The sequence below is a fragment of the Somniosus microcephalus genome, chromosome 19 (genome assembly GCF_052327205.1).
Source record: "Somniosus microcephalus isolate GS21.2 chromosome 19, FLI_Smic_1.0, whole genome shotgun sequence".
NCBI lineage: Eukaryota > Metazoa > Chordata > Chondrichthyes > Squaliformes > Somniosidae > Somniosus > Somniosus microcephalus.
Window position 1 is genome coordinate 71,446,840 of NC_141005.1, and position 17,119 is coordinate 71,463,958.

At 53.7% G+C, this 17,119-nt stretch overlaps 1 protein-coding gene across 1 annotated transcript in view; it reads left to right on the top strand.

The window, feature by feature from the left end:
* slc5a1 (solute carrier family 5 member 1) overlaps positions 1–17,119 on the top strand; it is a 162,120-nt gene that overhangs the window by 62,730 nt on the left and 82,271 nt on the right. The window contains exons 3-5 of the mRNA XM_085962016.1: positions 8,411–8,515; positions 12,407–12,466; positions 12,591–12,695. Coding sequence (XP_085818142.1) covers positions 8,411–8,515; positions 12,407–12,466; positions 12,591–12,695 — 270 coding nt within the window. The remainder of the gene's footprint in view (positions 1–8,410; positions 8,516–12,406; positions 12,467–12,590; positions 12,696–17,119) is intronic.

The window sequence follows — 17,119 nt, forward strand, 5'->3', positions numbered from 1 at the left end:
GTCCCCGGGTGACTGGCCCTGTAGCCATCGGGGATGCGGACCCTGTGCTGGAAGCCACTGGTAAGGAGATGACCGCTTGCAGCTCTCTCGTTGCCCTAGTGCTTCCGATCTAAATCCTTTCCCACTGACGGACAAATGCGCATAATGCCAGCGCTCAGGCGTCCCTCGCTGACGCCCTGTCCTCACTTTAAAGCTACTCTTGTGCCTTCCTGCTTTCAGCTGCTGAGGAGGAGGTGGTCCCTGAGGCGCCGGGTGCCAGGCCCTTGGAGGAGGAGGACGTCCAGGACGAGGAGGAAGCCGGGCCATCGGGCGAGCCCTCAGCCGTGCCAGGGGATGGCAATGAAGGGGGGACGTCTGGCATGCAGGAGAGCCAGGGGGAGGTGTTGCAGGGGAGGGCAGATCCTGCTTGCAGTGGGGTCCAGGCAGGCGGCAGGGGTCGGCCAGCTCGGCCGGCTTCTCCCCAGCTGCAGAGTCCTCTCTCCAGTCCGGAGAGTGGCCTCGGCCAGGAGGTGCGCCTCCTGCAAGAGATCTCGGTGGCGTCTGACCGGCGCCACCATGAGTTCATGGGGGTTGTGCAGCAGATGCCGCACGCCATCGAGTCCCTGGCTCAGAGTGTGGCAGCATTCGGCCAATCACAGGCCAGGGGGGTGGAGCAACTGGCCGCAGCGCACGCCAGGGGGGTCGAACTACTCGCGGCACTGCAGGAGGAGAGTCGCCAGAGAGGTGGTTCCTTCGACACACTGTCACAGCAGCTGGAGGCACATACCCGGGCAGTGCGGTCACTGACTTCTGCCACACTCGCTTTGACGCAGAGGCGTCGCACCCGCACCCGCCGCCCTGCTGCAACACAGCGGGCTGGCCTCCAGCACATAGCTGCGCCAGCTGAACTGCCAGGCCGGACGACTGCCACTGTGTCTGCTGAGCCTCGCGCGCCTGGCAGCAGCCAGCTTGCCCCCCTTGGAGCATCCGACACTGCCACTCCCCCAGCCAGGGTGCGAGGAGCTGCTGCTGCAACTGATGCTGGCCAGCCACAGCCGAGCAGTCAGCAGCCGGCCCCTCCCGGGACGTGCGTCGTGTTGGCCGACCCCCAAGGGCATCTGTCGCGACGCATGGGGGCCCTCATGAGCCTTCCCCCAGCCTTGAGGCCGCCACAGGGCCCACGTTGAGGCGGAGCAGCAGGCCAGGCAGGGGCCGGGGAAGGCTCTCGAAGGACTCGCCCTCTCGGCACAGCCACTAGAGTGTGGTCTCTGCGGCATTGTATATATGGGGGGGATTGTGTTTTGGGGGCTGATTTTTGTGGATGGCCGAAATTGAAGGCATTTTTTGTTTTTATGGGGGTCTTTCTGTTGGCGAGGGGGGCCCTTTTTTTGTTACGGCCAATGTTGAAGGCCATGTGGATGGCCAACTTTTGTTAGTCCTCCCCAGGTTGGGGGAGTGAAATATGTTTGTGACTGTTTTTTGGGTGTGTTCTGTGTTTCTGAGTTTCATGTGGGAAGGGGCCTCAGTTTGTTAAATAAAGGTTTTTATTTATTCAGCTTGTCCAGGTGTCATGTTTCAAGTGTTTGCTGCGTTAACCGGCTGACGGCTTCCGGAGCGGCTGCCTTCAGGTGCGCTCATTCCCACAGGCCATTCCCTCACAGCGGGCCTAGAAGTGTCGAGCAATAAGCCCCCGGCGTACGGCCCTTGGGCCTTCTGGCCCCCTCCTGGCCTGCTCCTCCTCCTCCTCCCCCTCCTCCTCTTGATGGTCCTCCTGCTCGTCCTCCTCAGGTGGTGGTGCAATGTCAGGTGGCAGTGCCTGCGTCCGGCGGATAGCCAGGTTGTGCAGCATGCAGCAGACGACGACGAACTGGAACACTCTATCCGGCGAATACTGTAGAGAGCCGCCGGAGCGATCCAGGCAGCGGAAGCGTTGCTTGAGGACGCCTATGGTTTGCTCTATGACGTTCCTTGTTGCTTGATGGCTTTCGTTGTATGAGTCCTCCGCTGGGGTCCTGGGCGCGCGGAGCGGGGTCATGAGCCATGTGCACAAAGGGTAGCCCTTGTCCCCGATAAGCCATCCCCTTGGTGGAGGCTGTGCCTGGAACATGTCAGCCACAGTAGTCTGGCGCAGGATAAAAGCATCGTGGCTGCTTCCTGGGAAGCGGGCATTTACAGCTAGGATGCGCTGCCTGTGGTCACACACCAGCTGCACATTGAGGGAATGGTAGCCCTTGCGGTTGCGGTAAACCTCGGGATTGTCTATAGGTGCCCGCATAGCCACATGCGTGCAGTCAATGGCGCCCTGCACCATGGGGAAGCCCGCGATCCTGCCAAATCCCACTGCACGCTGCTGCTGCCTCTGTTGGGTCATGGGGAAGGAGATGAACTGGTGTCTCCTCGCGAACAGTGCATCGGTGACCTGCTGGATGCAGCGATGTACGGCGAACTGGGAGATGTTCGTGATGTCCCCAGCAGCGGCTTGGAACGAGCCGCTTGCATAAAAGCTGAGAGCCACCGTGACCTTCACTTCCACCGAGAGAGACGTCCTGGACATGAGCTGTGGCTGCAAATCTGCGTGAAGCAGCTGGCAGATCTCTCCAACCACCTCCCTTCTGAAGCGCAGCCTCTTAACACAAAGTGCCGCAGACATGGTGACATAGGACACCTGCTGCCGGTATTGCCTGGGTGCGTAAGGCCTACGTTGGCGACGCCTGATGGCCCTTCTGTGTCTACGCATGGCTGCCCGTCTCTCACAGCGTCTGCGAGCCCTCCGCACATAATGCTGCAACTCAATGTTGGCCCCCCATGCAGCCCCCATAATCAAGGTCGCAACAGTGAAATCAGCAAGAGTCAAATGTCAAAGCACTGGCCAGAAGCCAAAAAGACCTCTCCTATCTTGTCCCAAATCTGGAATCTCTGTCCCTTGGTCTCTGTGTAGAAATCCAAAGCAGTGAAGTCATTGCAGCAAAATGGCTGGGCTTTATAGGTCAGTGGAGGTGCCCTTTAATTTGCGCTCCCCGAGGCCCACAGGGCCTCTGCAACGTTCCATTTTACAATTCCTAATAGCGCCACGCCCACATTGGGCGGGCGCCACTCAATTTCCGGTTTGCGGCGCTAAAACAGCGTTGCGCGAGGATATGACGTCATAAGCTGCGCGCGCACCCGAGCGGGCGCTAACACTTTGCGCCGGCGCTAAATCTCAAATGAATTTGGGCGTCGGTGCAGATCGGTCTGCATTCCGGCGCTAAGGCTTTATCGACGGAAATATAGCCCTTTTCTGGCGTTAGCGCCTGGCGCAGCCAACTGAATTTCTAGGCCTTGGTATATGGCTATAATCTAACTCCTGATATACGGCTATAATCGAACTCCTGGTATACGGCTATAATCTAACTCTTGGTATATGGCTATAATCTAACTCCTGGTATATGGCTATAATCTAACTCCTGGTATACGGCTATAATCGAACTCCTGGTATACGGCTATAATCTAACTCCTGGTATATGGCTATAATCTAACTCTTGGTATATGGCTATAATCTAACTCCTGGTATACGGCTATAATCGAACTCCTGGTATATGGCTATAATCTAACTCCTGGTATACGGCTATAATCTAACTCCTGGGCCTAGAAATTCAGTTGCGTTCGCCAGCCGTTAGCGCCATAAGAGGGGTAGATTTCGAGCGCTAGGCACTTAGCGCCCGGGCGCAGGCCAATCTGCACCTACGCCCAACTTCAGTTGACATTTAGCGCCGGCGCAAAGTGTTTGCGCCCGCTCAGCTGCGCGCGCAGCTTATGACGTCATTTCGTCGTGCAACGCTGTTTGTGCGCCCCAAACCGGAACTTCAGTGGCGCCCGCCCAATGTGGGCGTGGCGCTGTTAAGAACTGTGAAGTGGAACGCAGCAGAGGCCCTGCGGGCCTCGGGGAGCGCTAATTAAAGGGCACTCAGACTGGACTATAAAGGCCAGCCATTTTGCTGCAATGACTTTAGTGCTTTGGATTTCTGGACAGAGACCAAGGAACAGACCTTACTGATTTGGGACAACATAGGAGAGGTATTTTTGGCTTCTGGCCAGAGCTTGGAAATTTGACTCATTGTGATTTCACTGTTTGCAAGTATATTATGGGGGCTGCATGGGGTTCCAACCCTCAGTTGCAGCATTATGTGCGAAGGGCTCGCAGACGCTGTGTGAGAGGGCCAGCCATGCCTCGACGCAGAGGGGCCATCAGGCGTCGGTAACGTAGGCCTTACCCACTCAGGGAATACCGGCAGCAGGTGTCCTATCTCACCATGACTGCCGCGCATTGTGTTAAGAGGCTGCGCTTCATAAGGGAGGTGGTTGCAGAGATCTGCCAGCTGCTTCACAGAGATCTGCGTCCACAGCTGATGTGTAGGACGTCTCTGTCGGTGGAAGTGAAGGTCACGGTGGCTCTGAACTTTTATGCAAGCGGCTCCTTCCAAGCCGCTGCTGGGGACATAGCGAACATCTCCCAGTTCGCCGTGCATCGCTGCATCCGGCAGGTCACCGATGCCCTTTTCACAAGGAGACACCAATTCATCTCCTTCCCCATGACCCTAGAGAGGCAGGAGCAGCGTGCAGTCGGATTTGCCAGGATCGCCGACTTCCCCATGGTGCAGGGCGCCATTGACTGCACGCATGTGGCTATGCGGGCACCTATCGACAATGCCGAGGATTACCGCAACCGGAAGGGCTACCATTCCCTCAATGTACAGCTGGTGTGTGACCACAGGCAGCGCATCCTAGCTGTCAATGCCCGCTTTCCAGGAAGCAGCCACGATGCATTTATCCTGCGCCAGACTACTGTGGCTGACATGTTCCAGGCACAGCCTCCCCCAAGGGGATGGCTTATCGGGGACAAGGGCTACCCTTTGTGTACATGGCTCATGACCCCGCTCCGCGCGCCCAGGACCCCTGCTGAGGAGGCATACAATGAAAGCCATCAAGCCACAAGGAACATCATAGAGCAAACGATTGGCGTCCTCAAGCAACGGTTCCGCTGCCTGGATCGTTCCGGCGGGTCTCTACAGTATTCGCCGGATAGAGTCTCCCAGTTCGTCGTCGTTTGCTGCATGCTGCACAACCTGGCTATCCGCAGGACTCAGGCACTGCCACCTCACGTTGGACCACCACCTCAGGAGGACGAGCAGGAGGACCATGAGGAGGAGGAGGAGGAGGAGGAGGAGTACCAGCCCAGGAGGGAGCCACAAGGTCCAAGGGCCGTCCGCCGGCGGCTTATTGAACGACACTTCTAGGCCCCCTCTCAGGGAATGGCTTGTGGCAATGAACGCACCTGAATGCAGCCGCTCCGCAAGCCCTCAGCCGGTTAACGCAACAACCACTTGAAACATGACACATGGACAAGCTGAATAAATAAAAAGCTTTATTTAACAAACTCAGGGCCCTTCCCACATGAAACACAAAAACAGACAAGACCCCCAAAAAACAGTCAAAAACATATCTCACTCCCACAACCTGCGGAGGAATAACAAAACTTGTCCATCCAATTGGCCTTCATCCTCGGCCTTACCAAGACAAACCCCCCCATACAGAACACAAACACCCCCATCTAAAAAAACATTTGCCTTCATCTTCGGCCTTACCAAAATAAGCCCCCCCCATACAGAACACAAACACCCCCATATAAAAAAACATCTGGCAACACACTCTACTTGGTGTGCCGAGAGGGCAAGTCCTTGTGCAGGCTTCTCCGGCCCCTGCCCGACCTGCTGCTCCGCCTCAACCTGGGCCCTGTGTGTGTTGCAAGGCTGGGGGAAGGCTCCTGAGGGGCACAAAGCGTGACGGCAGATGCCATTGGGGGTCGGCCTAGACGAGGTCCGGCCCTGGAGGGGCCGGCTGCTGACTGCTGCAGCTGTGGCTGGGCAGCATCAGTCTCTCCAGCAGCTCGTCGCAGCTTTGCTGGGGGTGTGGCAGTGGCGGCTGGAGCAATGGGGGCAAGCTGGCTGATGCCAGGCGCTCGCTGGTCGCCAGAGACACTGGCACTCGGCCGGGCTGGCACTGCAGCAAGCGCAGCAATCTGGTGAAGGCCAGACCGCTGTGCTGCAGCAGCGCGGCGGGTGCCCTGGCGATGCGTCCGTGACACAGCGAGTGTGGCAGCAGTGAGTGCCCGTACTGCCCTGGTCTGTGCCCACATCAGACCAGCCAGTGTCTGCACGGCACCGCTCATGAACTCTCGACTCGCGTCCTGTGCTGCCGCGAGTTGTTCGACACCCCTGGCCTGTGAGTCCCCGAAATCGGCCACACTATGAGCCAGGGACTCAATGGCCTGAGGCAACTGTCCCACAACCCCCATGAACTCGGTGTGGCGCCGCTCCGAGTCCGCAGACATTTGATCAAGGAGGCGCACCTCCTGGGCGAGGACCGTCTCCGGACTGGAGGCCGGACTCTCCCTCTGGGGAGAAGGCCGCCGAGCTGGCCGACCCTTCCCGCGTGGCTGGACGCCACTGGGCCCAGCAACTGCCCTCCCCTGCAACACTTCCCCCCTCTGGGGAGAAGGCAGCCGTGCTGCCCGACCCTTCCCGCGTGGCTGGACGCCACTGGGCCCAGGAGCTACACCCCCCTGCAACACTTGCCCCCTCTGGGGAGAAGGCAGCCGTGCTGCCCGACCCTTCCCGCGTGGCTGGACGCCACTGGGCACAGGAGCTACACCCCCCTGCAACACTTCCCCCTGGCTCTCTTCCAGGCAAGACGTGTCCCCTCCATTGCCATCCCCTGGCGCGGATGAGGGTTCCCCCGATGTGCCGCCTTCCTCTTGGTCCTCGTCGTCCTCCTCTTCCGAGGGACTGACACTCGCAGCTTCAGGGACCTCCTCCTCACCAGCTGAAAGCAGGAAGGCACAAGAGTAGCTTTAGAGTGAGGACAGGGCGTCAGCGAGGGAGGCATGAGTGGTGGCATTATGCGCATTGGTGGGACAGTGGCAAAGGATGTAGATCTGAAGCGCAAGGGGAACGAGAGCGGTCCAAACGGTCGTGTCCTTACCATTGGGGCCCAGCACAGGGTCGGCATCTCCAATAGCAATGGGGCCAATCACCCGGGCACGCATGAGTCGAGCCACGCGCTCCTCCAGGTCACTGAGCTCCTGGAACTGGACACGGCCTCCCCCGGTGACATTCCGGCTCTTCAGATTCTGCGCCAGCTTGGCCTGCAAGAGAAAGGACGGCCTCTAAGTACAGTGTGGTGCCCTGTTGTTGTGTGCACTGCCTCCCATGGTGGAATAGCTTGGCCAGTGTGGTGCCCTGTTGTTGTGTGCACTGCCTCCCATGGTCGAATAGCTTGGCCAGTGTGTCAAGTGCAGAAAGTGCTATTGATGATCATGCCAGTGCCATAGCTGCTGGAGGAGGGCTGGCCATTAGGCCTTTGAGGTCCGTTTGCCCATAATGTGAGGTGCACATGCAAGGATGAGGAGGACGCTGGAAAGGGTACTCACCCTGACCAACCGAGTGAGGTCGTTAAACTTCTTGCGACATTGGTCACCAGTCCTGGGGACATCGCTGTTGGCTGTGACCCTCTGGGCGATTTCCCTCCAGGCTCTCCTGTACAGCCTCTTGGGAGCCTTCTTGCCACTGTCCGGGCACAAGATATCTCTGTTCTTCTCCAAACCCCTAAGCAGCACCCTCAAAGCATGGGCAGAGAAGCGCTGCGCTCGCTCACGGGCCCTCTGCATCGTTGCTGGCGCTATTTCTCTCCAGCAGCAGTGTTTAGGCCTAGCTGGAGGGCTGCAGTATCCAGGGCGTGGCAGCAGACCAAGTCGACCCTTCCCCCTTTAAGAGCTGGCCGGCGTCAGGGTGTCTGCTGTCAATCAAAACATGGCCGCACCTGCGCTGCGCCCGGCCTCGGCGGTATGAGTCTGCACCGCCGGCTTAGCGCCTAAAGATAGGGGTGCAACACCAGTTTTAGCGCTCGCCCAAACTCCTTGACCAAAGCTACTGAATATCGGCGAAGTGGCCTCCACTTTCCGGCGGGCGCAAACTTTAGCGCCCGCCCGACTTTACCGCCCCAAACGTGGCTATACTGAATTTCTAGGCCCTGGTATACGGCTATAATCTAACTCCTGGTATACAGCTATAATCTAACTCCTGGTATATGGCTATAATCTAACTCCTGGTATATGGCTATAATCTAACTCCTGGTATACGGCTATAATCTAACTCCTGGTATACGGCTATAATCTAACTCCTGGTATACGGCTATAATCTAACTCCTGGTATATGGCTATAATCTAACTCCTGGTATACGGCTATAATCTAACTCCTGGTATACGGCTATAATCTAACTCCTGGTATACGGCTATAATCTAACTCCTGGTATACGGCTATAATCTAACTCCTGGTATACGGCTATAATCTAACTCCTGGTATACGGCTATAATCTAACCCTTTTCTTTCTCCCTCAGATTGGAGCCTCTCTGTTTGCCAGTAACATTGGCAGTGGTCACTTTGTGGGATTGGCTGGAAATGGAGCAGCTGGTGGAATAGCTACTGGAGGATTTGAATGGAATGTACGTGCAGATCTGATATTCTCTGGTGAATACTTATAAACCCAGTAACGTGCCAAGTGGTTTCGAGCTGGACCGTGGGAGCAGTAAATTGCAGTTTAGATAGCCGGTTGGTTCCAAAGAACAATCAGCCATTGAGTTAGTTTATGCCAAAGAAGCAAACACACGTCAAGACTCAGAAGGATACGTTTCAATCGCTTTTCACATTTTCTCCAGAAAGCACTGACTCACGTTGAGTACAGTTCCATGGGTTCTGGCCCCCAGTATCTCAACCAAGTGGCCATTTTCCAAGTGTGAGTCGAACCAATCAGGATAAGCAGGATATGTAACCTGTGTGCACCATCATAACACACCCGAGCCTGCTCCTGTTCCACCCAATGTCCGTGCCCACATCCCCCGATAGGAGTCGATGAGTAACAAGCAGGAGCAGGAACCTGACCCCAGGTACTAAGGCCAATTATCACCAACACCCGCCCTCTGATTGTACTCCAACATCTGCCCTCTGATTGTACTCCAACATCTGCCCTCTGATTGTGACCCAACACCTGCCCTCTGATTATACTCCAACATCTGCCTTCTGATTGTACCCCAACATCTGCCTTCTGATTGTACTCCAACACATGCCCTCTGATTGTACCCCAACATCTGCCCTCTGATTGTACCCCAACATCTGCCCTCTGATTGTACTCCAACACATGCCCTCTGATTGTACCCCAACATCTGCCCTCTGATTGTACCCCAACATCTGCCCTCTGATTGTACCCCAACACCTGCCCTCTGATTGTGACCCAACACCTGCCCTCTGATTGTGACCCAACACCTGCCCTCTGATTGTACTCCAACATCTGCCCTCTGATTGTACCCCAACATCTGCCCTCTGATTGTACCCCAACATCTGCCCTCTGATTGTACCCCAACATCTGCCCTCTGTACTCCAACACCTGCCCTCTGATTGTACCCCAACATCTGCCCTCTGATTGTACCCCAACACCTGCCCTCTGATTGTACCTCAACATCTGCCCTCTGATTGTACTCCAACACCTGCCCTCTGATTGTACTCCAACACCTGCCCTCTGATTGTACCTCAACATCTGCCCTCTGATTGTACTCCAACACCTGCCCTCTGATTGTACCCCAACATCTGCCCTCTGATTGTACTCCAACATCTGCCCTCTGATTGTACCCCAACATCTGCCCTCTGTACTCCAACACCTGCCCTCTGATTGTGACCCAACATCTGCCCTCTGATTGTACCCCAACATCTGCCCTCTGATTATACTCCAACATCTGCCTTCTGATTGTACCCCAACATCTGCCTTCTGATTGTACTCCAACACATGCCCTCTGATTGTACCCCAACATCTGCCCTCTGATTGTACCCCAACATCTGCCCTCTGATTGTACTCCAACACATGCCCTCTGATTGTACCCCAACATCTGCCCTCTGATTGTACCCCAACATCTGCCCTCTGATTGTACCCCAACACCTGCCCTCTGATTGTGACCCAACACCTGCCCTCTGATTGTGACCCAACACCTGCCCTCTGATTGTACTCCAACATCTGCCCTCTGATTGTACCCCAACATCTGCCCTCTGATTGTACTCCAACATCTGCCCTCTGATTGTACCCCAACATCTGCCCTCTGATTGTACCCCAACATCTGCCCTCTGATTGTACCCCAACATCTGCCCTCTGATTGTACCCCAACATCTGCCCTCTGATTGTACCCCAACATCTGCCCTCTGTACTCCAACACCTGCCCTCTGATTGTACCCCAACATCTGCCCTCTGATTGTACCCCAACACCTGCCCTCTGATTGTACCTCAACATCTGCCCTCTGATTGTACTCCAACACCTGCCCTCTGATTGTACTCCAACACCTGCCCTCTGATTGTACCTCAACATCTGCCCTCTGATTGTACTCCAACACCTGCCCTCTGATTGTACCCCAACATCTGCCCTCTGATTGTACTCCAACATCTGCCCTCTGATTGTACCCCAACATCTGCCCTCTGTACTCCAACACCTGCCCTCTGATTGTGACCCAACATCTGCCCTCTGATTGTACCCCAACATCTGCCCTCTGATTGTACTCCAACACCTGCCCTCTGATTGTACCCCAACATCTGCCCTCTGATTGTACCACAACATCTGCCCTCTGATTGTACCCCAACATTTGCCCTCTGATTGTGACCCAACACCTGCCATGATTGTGCCCCGAAAGTTGCCCTGGCCATAAACGACTAACTCAGCACAGACCTGGAATTCTACACAATGCAAGTGATGAAGAATGAGCTGATCATTCATCTGGGATCAGCTGTATGTTGTAACACTATAGTTCAATACATTCCCAAACTGCTTCCTCAGTATTGGCTGTCTCCTGTTTCTAGTCATGTGACCACACATGCCAACCACAATTGGAAAAGATGACAAACAGCTTCAAAAGAGCTGAGAGAGCCACCCGCCCCTCCCCCAAACCCCCACACCCGCCCCTCCCCACCCAACCCCCCACACCCACCCCTCCCCCACCCAACACCCCACACCGCCCCTCACCCCCCCAACACCCAACCCCCCCACACCCACACCCCCAACACCCAACCCCCCCTCACCCGCCCCGCCCTACCCAACCCCCCACACCCTCCCTCCCACCCAACCCCCCACACGCACCCCTCCCCACCCAACCCCCCACACCCACCCCTGCCCCACCCAACCCCCCACAACCACCCCTGCCCCACCCAACCCCCCACACCCACCCACCCCCACCCAACACCCCCACACCCACCCCTCCCCCACCCAACCCCCCACACCCTCCCTCCCACCCAACCCCCCACACGCACCCCTCCCCACCCAACCCCCCACACCCACCCCTGCCCCACCCAACCCCCCACAACCACCCCTGCCCCACCCAACCCCCCACACCCACCCACCCCCCACCCAACCCCCCACACCCACCCACCCCCACCCAACACCCCCACACCCACCCCTCCCCCACCCAACCCCCCACACCCTCCCTCCCACCCAACCCCCCACACCCACCCCTCCCCACCCAACCCCCCACACCCACCCCTGCCCCACCCAACCCCCCACAACCACCCCTGCCCCACCCAACCCCCCACACCCACCCACCCCCACCCAACCCCCCACACCCACCCACCCCCACCCAACACCCCCACACCCACCCCTCCCCCACCCAACCCCCCACACCCTCCCTCCCACCCAACCCCTCACACCCACCCAACCCCCCACACCCACCCCCCCCCACACTCACCCCACCACCCAAAAAAAGGCAGACAACTCAAAAAACAACGTACAACTGAATAACATATGAAAATAAATATTTACAACGGGGGTGCAGTGGGATATGAACTGGTCAAAAAACAGCAGAAATTGGGAAGAGACCAGTTCTCAAGATGACAGATTCCGAAAACAAATTCTATGAGGATTTACGTCACACGTAAAAAAATGTAAGATCAAGCAACAAAATAAACCTTACTCTGAACTAATTCCTACAAATATTGCGACCGCACAACTGGGCTAAGTAACCTTTCGATATTTCGTTAGGGGCTAGAGAACGTGTTAAAGAACCATATTACAGGTGTATTGTGATTGGCTGTGCTTTATTATTGCCACTAATTAAATCACATTCTCTGGATTCATAACACTTCCACACTGAACATTTCCACCATTTTGTTAGAAATAGTTGAGGCTGAAACCACTGCGGTTAGCGAGGAAATAATGATGAAGACACAGGGCACCTCACCTGCTTTTGGCCACAGGTACAGCAAGCTTCCTCCTGCACTGAGATTTCTGCGATTCCGTATCTCATCAATATAATCCGAAGCTTTCTCCATACTCCAATCAGATAACCTTTCACTCCTATTAATCCCACAGGCACTGGTCATTGTCATTATCCTGGGATGGCTGTTTGTACCGATCTACATCAGAGCTGGAGTAAGTAGCTTCTCAGTTTGGTCCGCTGCCCTCTTGCTATCTGCATACTGGTGGTGATGATCCCAGCCCTGCTTATACCCCCTCCTGTTTGGGCTCTTGACACTGACTGTCTCCTCTCTTCCAGGTTGTGACCATGCCTGAGTACCTGAAGAAGCGATTCGGGGGCAATCGGATCAGGATTTACCTGTCTGTCCTCTCGCTGTGCCTCTACATATTCACCAAGATATCGGTGAGTTACCAGTGGCCTTGAGCCCAGCACGGACCGGGATAGATGCTCGTGCTTAACCTGAGTAAAACAGCAGAGGCCTCCTGTACATAAGAACATAAGAACATAAGACGTAGCAGCAGGAGTCGGCCATACGGCCATACGGCCCCTTGAGCCTGCATTCAATAAGATCATGGTTGATCTGATCTTGGCCTCAAGTCCACTTCCCTGCCCGCTCCCCTGTACTCGACGATTCAGCAGATTCACCGATCAAATACCCTGATGGACAAATCCTGGGATGCAGCACTTCCAGCCTGGACCCTCACTAGACAGGAGCTCAGGTCAAGAGATTGGGCTACAGACTTAGCGAACATAGCCTAGCGATCGAAAAAGGCAGACACAGGCAGACCAGGCTGCCAAGAGAAGACAGGATATGCTCTCACTGCAGTCAGGGAGTAGTGGAGACAGAGATGCACTTCCTCACAGCCTGTGGAAAATATCAGGGCATCAGAGAGAATTTCTACCAAAAATTCTCACAAATATGCCCTGAATTCAGAAATCTGACTGACAACCAAAAACTCCCATTCCTACTGGGGGAGGAGAGAAGCTGTGTAACACTGGCGGCACACTATGTTACAGCTTGCCATGAACAGAGGGACAACCAGTAAACTAAGACAAGAGTATATTGTATATTTTTAAACTCAGGGATATACCTGTTTATACACTGTATGAATGGAACCGCGTTTATGTGTTCAACCATAAATGTATCTTGATGCTTTGGCAACATAAGATGTACCTTATCATGCCAATAAAGCGATTTGTATTGTATTGTATTGTATTGTATTGTACAGCATCATAGCAAAGATTCTCCAACCCACATTCCCGCCATGCAATGCTCCATACTGGGAGCACACGATCATGTGAACATACAATGATGGACAGGAAAAGACCCACTGGTCCATCCAGCCTGTTTCACACAACCGCCTTGTGCATCACAATACACACACTCCCCACCCCACCCCACCCGAAACCATGTACAACGCCGAATGAGGGTTGCTCTGCAGATCAAGCATGGGGAGATGTTTGTCTGATGATGTCACACAAAGGTATAAAGCACGGAAGGGCGAGCATGGGCTGAATACTTTGGAGTTTCACTTGATTCCTGATGTGCCTTCAATAACCACAAAACTAGAAGTTATAGACTTTAACAAGTTGGCTTTTAACCACTAAGATCAGAGCTAACATCTCAACACACTGACTGGCTCGCAGGAATGAGTCATACAGATCCTGGGATCTTTATGTAAGAGAAGTCAGGGGCGGAGCCAAGAGCCAAGACCTGGAACCCTCCAGGTTAGTCAGGAAAGAGGAAGTGAAACTATACACCGTGTGGGGGAGGGTAATATACATGAGTGCAAAACGAATACAGGCAAGAACGAATACAGGCAAGACAAACAGATTTCATTACAATTCCCTTTGGGGATCAGAGTGTATTTAAGCAGAACAACGTCTCAGAAGGTGAAATATTTGGGGTACAATCCATAATAGGGCAGATTGTGCAGATTGGGCATATTGTGCAGATTGGGCAGATTGGGCAGATTGTGCAGATTGAGCAGATTGGGCATATTGTGCAGATTGGGCATATTGGGCAGATTGGGTAGATTGGGCATATTGGGCAGATTGGGTAGATTAGGCATATTGTGCAGATTGTGCAGATTGGGCATATTGTGCAGATTGTGCAGATTGGGCAGATTGGGTAGATTAGGCATATTGTGCAGATTGTGCAGATTGTGCAGATTGGGCATATTGTGCAGATTGTGCAGATTGTGCAGATTGTGCAGATTGGGCAGATTGTGCAGATTGTGCTGATTGGGCAGATTGTGCAGATTGTGCAGATTGGGCAGATTGTGCAGATTGTGCAGATTGTGCAGATTGGGCATATTGGGCAGATTGGGTAGATTAGGCATATTGTGCAGATTGTGCAGATTGGGCATATTGTGCAGATTGTGCATATTGTGCAGATTGTGCAGATTGTGCAGATTGTGCAGATTGGGCAGATTGTGCAGATTGTGCAGATTGGGCAGATTGTGCAGATTGTGCAGATTGGGCATATTGGGCAGATTGGGTAGATTAGGCATATTGTGCAGATTGTGCAGATTGGGCAGATTGTGCAGATTGTGCAGATTGTGCAGATTGTGCAGATTGGGCAGATTGTGCAGATTGTGCAGATTGTGCTGATTGGGCAGATTGGGTAGATTGGGCAGATTGTGCAGATTGGGCAGATTGTGCAGATTGTGCAGATTGTGCAGATTGTGCAGATTGTGCAGATTGTGCTGATTGGGCAGATTGTGCAGATTGTGCAGATTGGGCAGATTGGGCAGATTGGGCAGATTGGGCAGATTGTGCTGATTGGGCAGATTGTGCAGATTGTGCAGATTGGGCAGATTGGACAGATTAGGCAGATTGGGCAGATTGTGCAGATTGGGCAGATTGGACAGATTAGGCAGATTGGGCAGATTGTGCAGATTGTGCAGATTGTGCAGATTGTGCAGATTAGGCAGATTGTGCAGATTGTGCAGATTGGGCAGATTGTGCAGATTGGGTAGATTGTGCTGATTGGGCAGATTGTGCAGATTGGGCAGATTGTGCAGATTGGGCAGATTGTGCAGATTGGGCAGATTGTGCTGATTGGGCAGATTGTGCAGATTGTGCAGATTGGGTAGATTGTGCTGATTGGGCAGATTGTGCAGATTGGGCAGATTGTGCAGATTGGGCAGATTGTGCAGATTGGGCAGATTGTGCAGATTGTGCTGATTGGGCAGATTGGGTAGATTGGGCAGATTGTGCAGATTGTGCAGATTGGGTAGATTGGGCAGATTGGGCAGATTGTGCAGATTGTGCAGATTGGGTAGATTGGGTAGATTGGGTAGATTGGGTAGATTGTGCAGATTGTGCAGATTGTGCAGATTGGGTAGATTGGGTAGATTGTGCAGATTGTGCAGATTGTGCAGATTGGGTAGATTGGGTAGATTGGGTAGATTGTGCAGATTGGGTAGATTGGGTAGATTGTGCAGATTGTGCAGATTGTGCAGATTGGGTAGATTGGGTAGATTGGGTAGATTGGGCAGATTGTGCAGATTGTGCAGATTGTGCAGATTGGGTAGATTGGGTAGATTGGGTAGATTGTGCAGATTGTGCAGATTGTGCAGATTGGGTAGATTGGGTAGATTGGGTAGATTGTGCAGATTGGGTAGATTGGGTAGATTGGGTAGATTGGGCAGATTGTGCAGATTGTGCAGATTGGGCAGATTGGGTAGATTGTGCTGATTGGGTAGATTGGGTAGATTGGGTAGATTGGGCAGATTGGGCAGATTGTGCAGATTGTGCAGATTGGGTAGATTGGGTAGATTGGGCAGATTGGGCAGATTGGGTAGATTGGGTAGATTGTGCAGATTGTGCAGATTGTGCAGATTGGGTAGATTGGGTAGATTGGGCAGATTGGGCAGATTGTGCAGATTGTGCAGATTGGGTAGATTGGGCAGATTGGGTAGATTGTGCAGATTGTGCAGATTGGGTAGATTGTGCTGATTAGGCAGATTGTGCAGATTGGACAGATTGGGCAGATTGTGCTGATTAGGCAGATTGGACAGATTAGGCAGATTGGACAGATTAGGCAGATTGTGCTGATTAGGCAGATTGTGCAGATTGGACAGATTAGGCAGATTGTGCTGATTAGGCAGATTGGACAGATTAGGCAGATTGTGCTGATTAGGCAGATTGGACAGATTAGGCAGATTGTGCTGATTAGGCAGATTGGACAGATTAGGCAGATTGTGCTGATTAGGCAGATTGGACAGATTAGGCAGATTGGGCAGATTGTGCAGATTGGACAGATTGGGCAGATTGGACAGATTAGGCAGATTGTGCTGATTAGGCAGATTGGACAGATTAGGCAGATTGGGCAGATTGTGCAGATTGGACAGATTGGGCAGATTGGACAGATTAGGCAGATTGGACAGATTAGGCAGATTGGGCAGATTGTGCTGATTGGGCAGATTGGGCAGATTGTGCAGATTGGGCAGATTGTGCTGATTGGGCAGATTGGGCAGATTGGGCATATTGGGCATATTGGGCAGATTGGGCAGATTGGGCAGATTGGGCAGATTGTGCTGATTGGGCAGATTGGACAGATTAGGCAGATTGGACAGATTAGGCAGATTGGACAGATTAGGCAGATTGTGCTGATTAGGCAGATTGTGCAGATTGGACAGATTGGGCAGATTGGGCAGATTGGACAGATTAGGCAGATTGTGCTGATTAGGCAGATTGTGCAGATTGGACAGATTGTGCAGATTGGGCAGATTGGGCAGATTGGGCAGATTGGGCAGATTGTGCTGATTAGGCAGATTGTGCAGATTGGACAGATTGGGCAGATTGGGCAGATTAGGCAG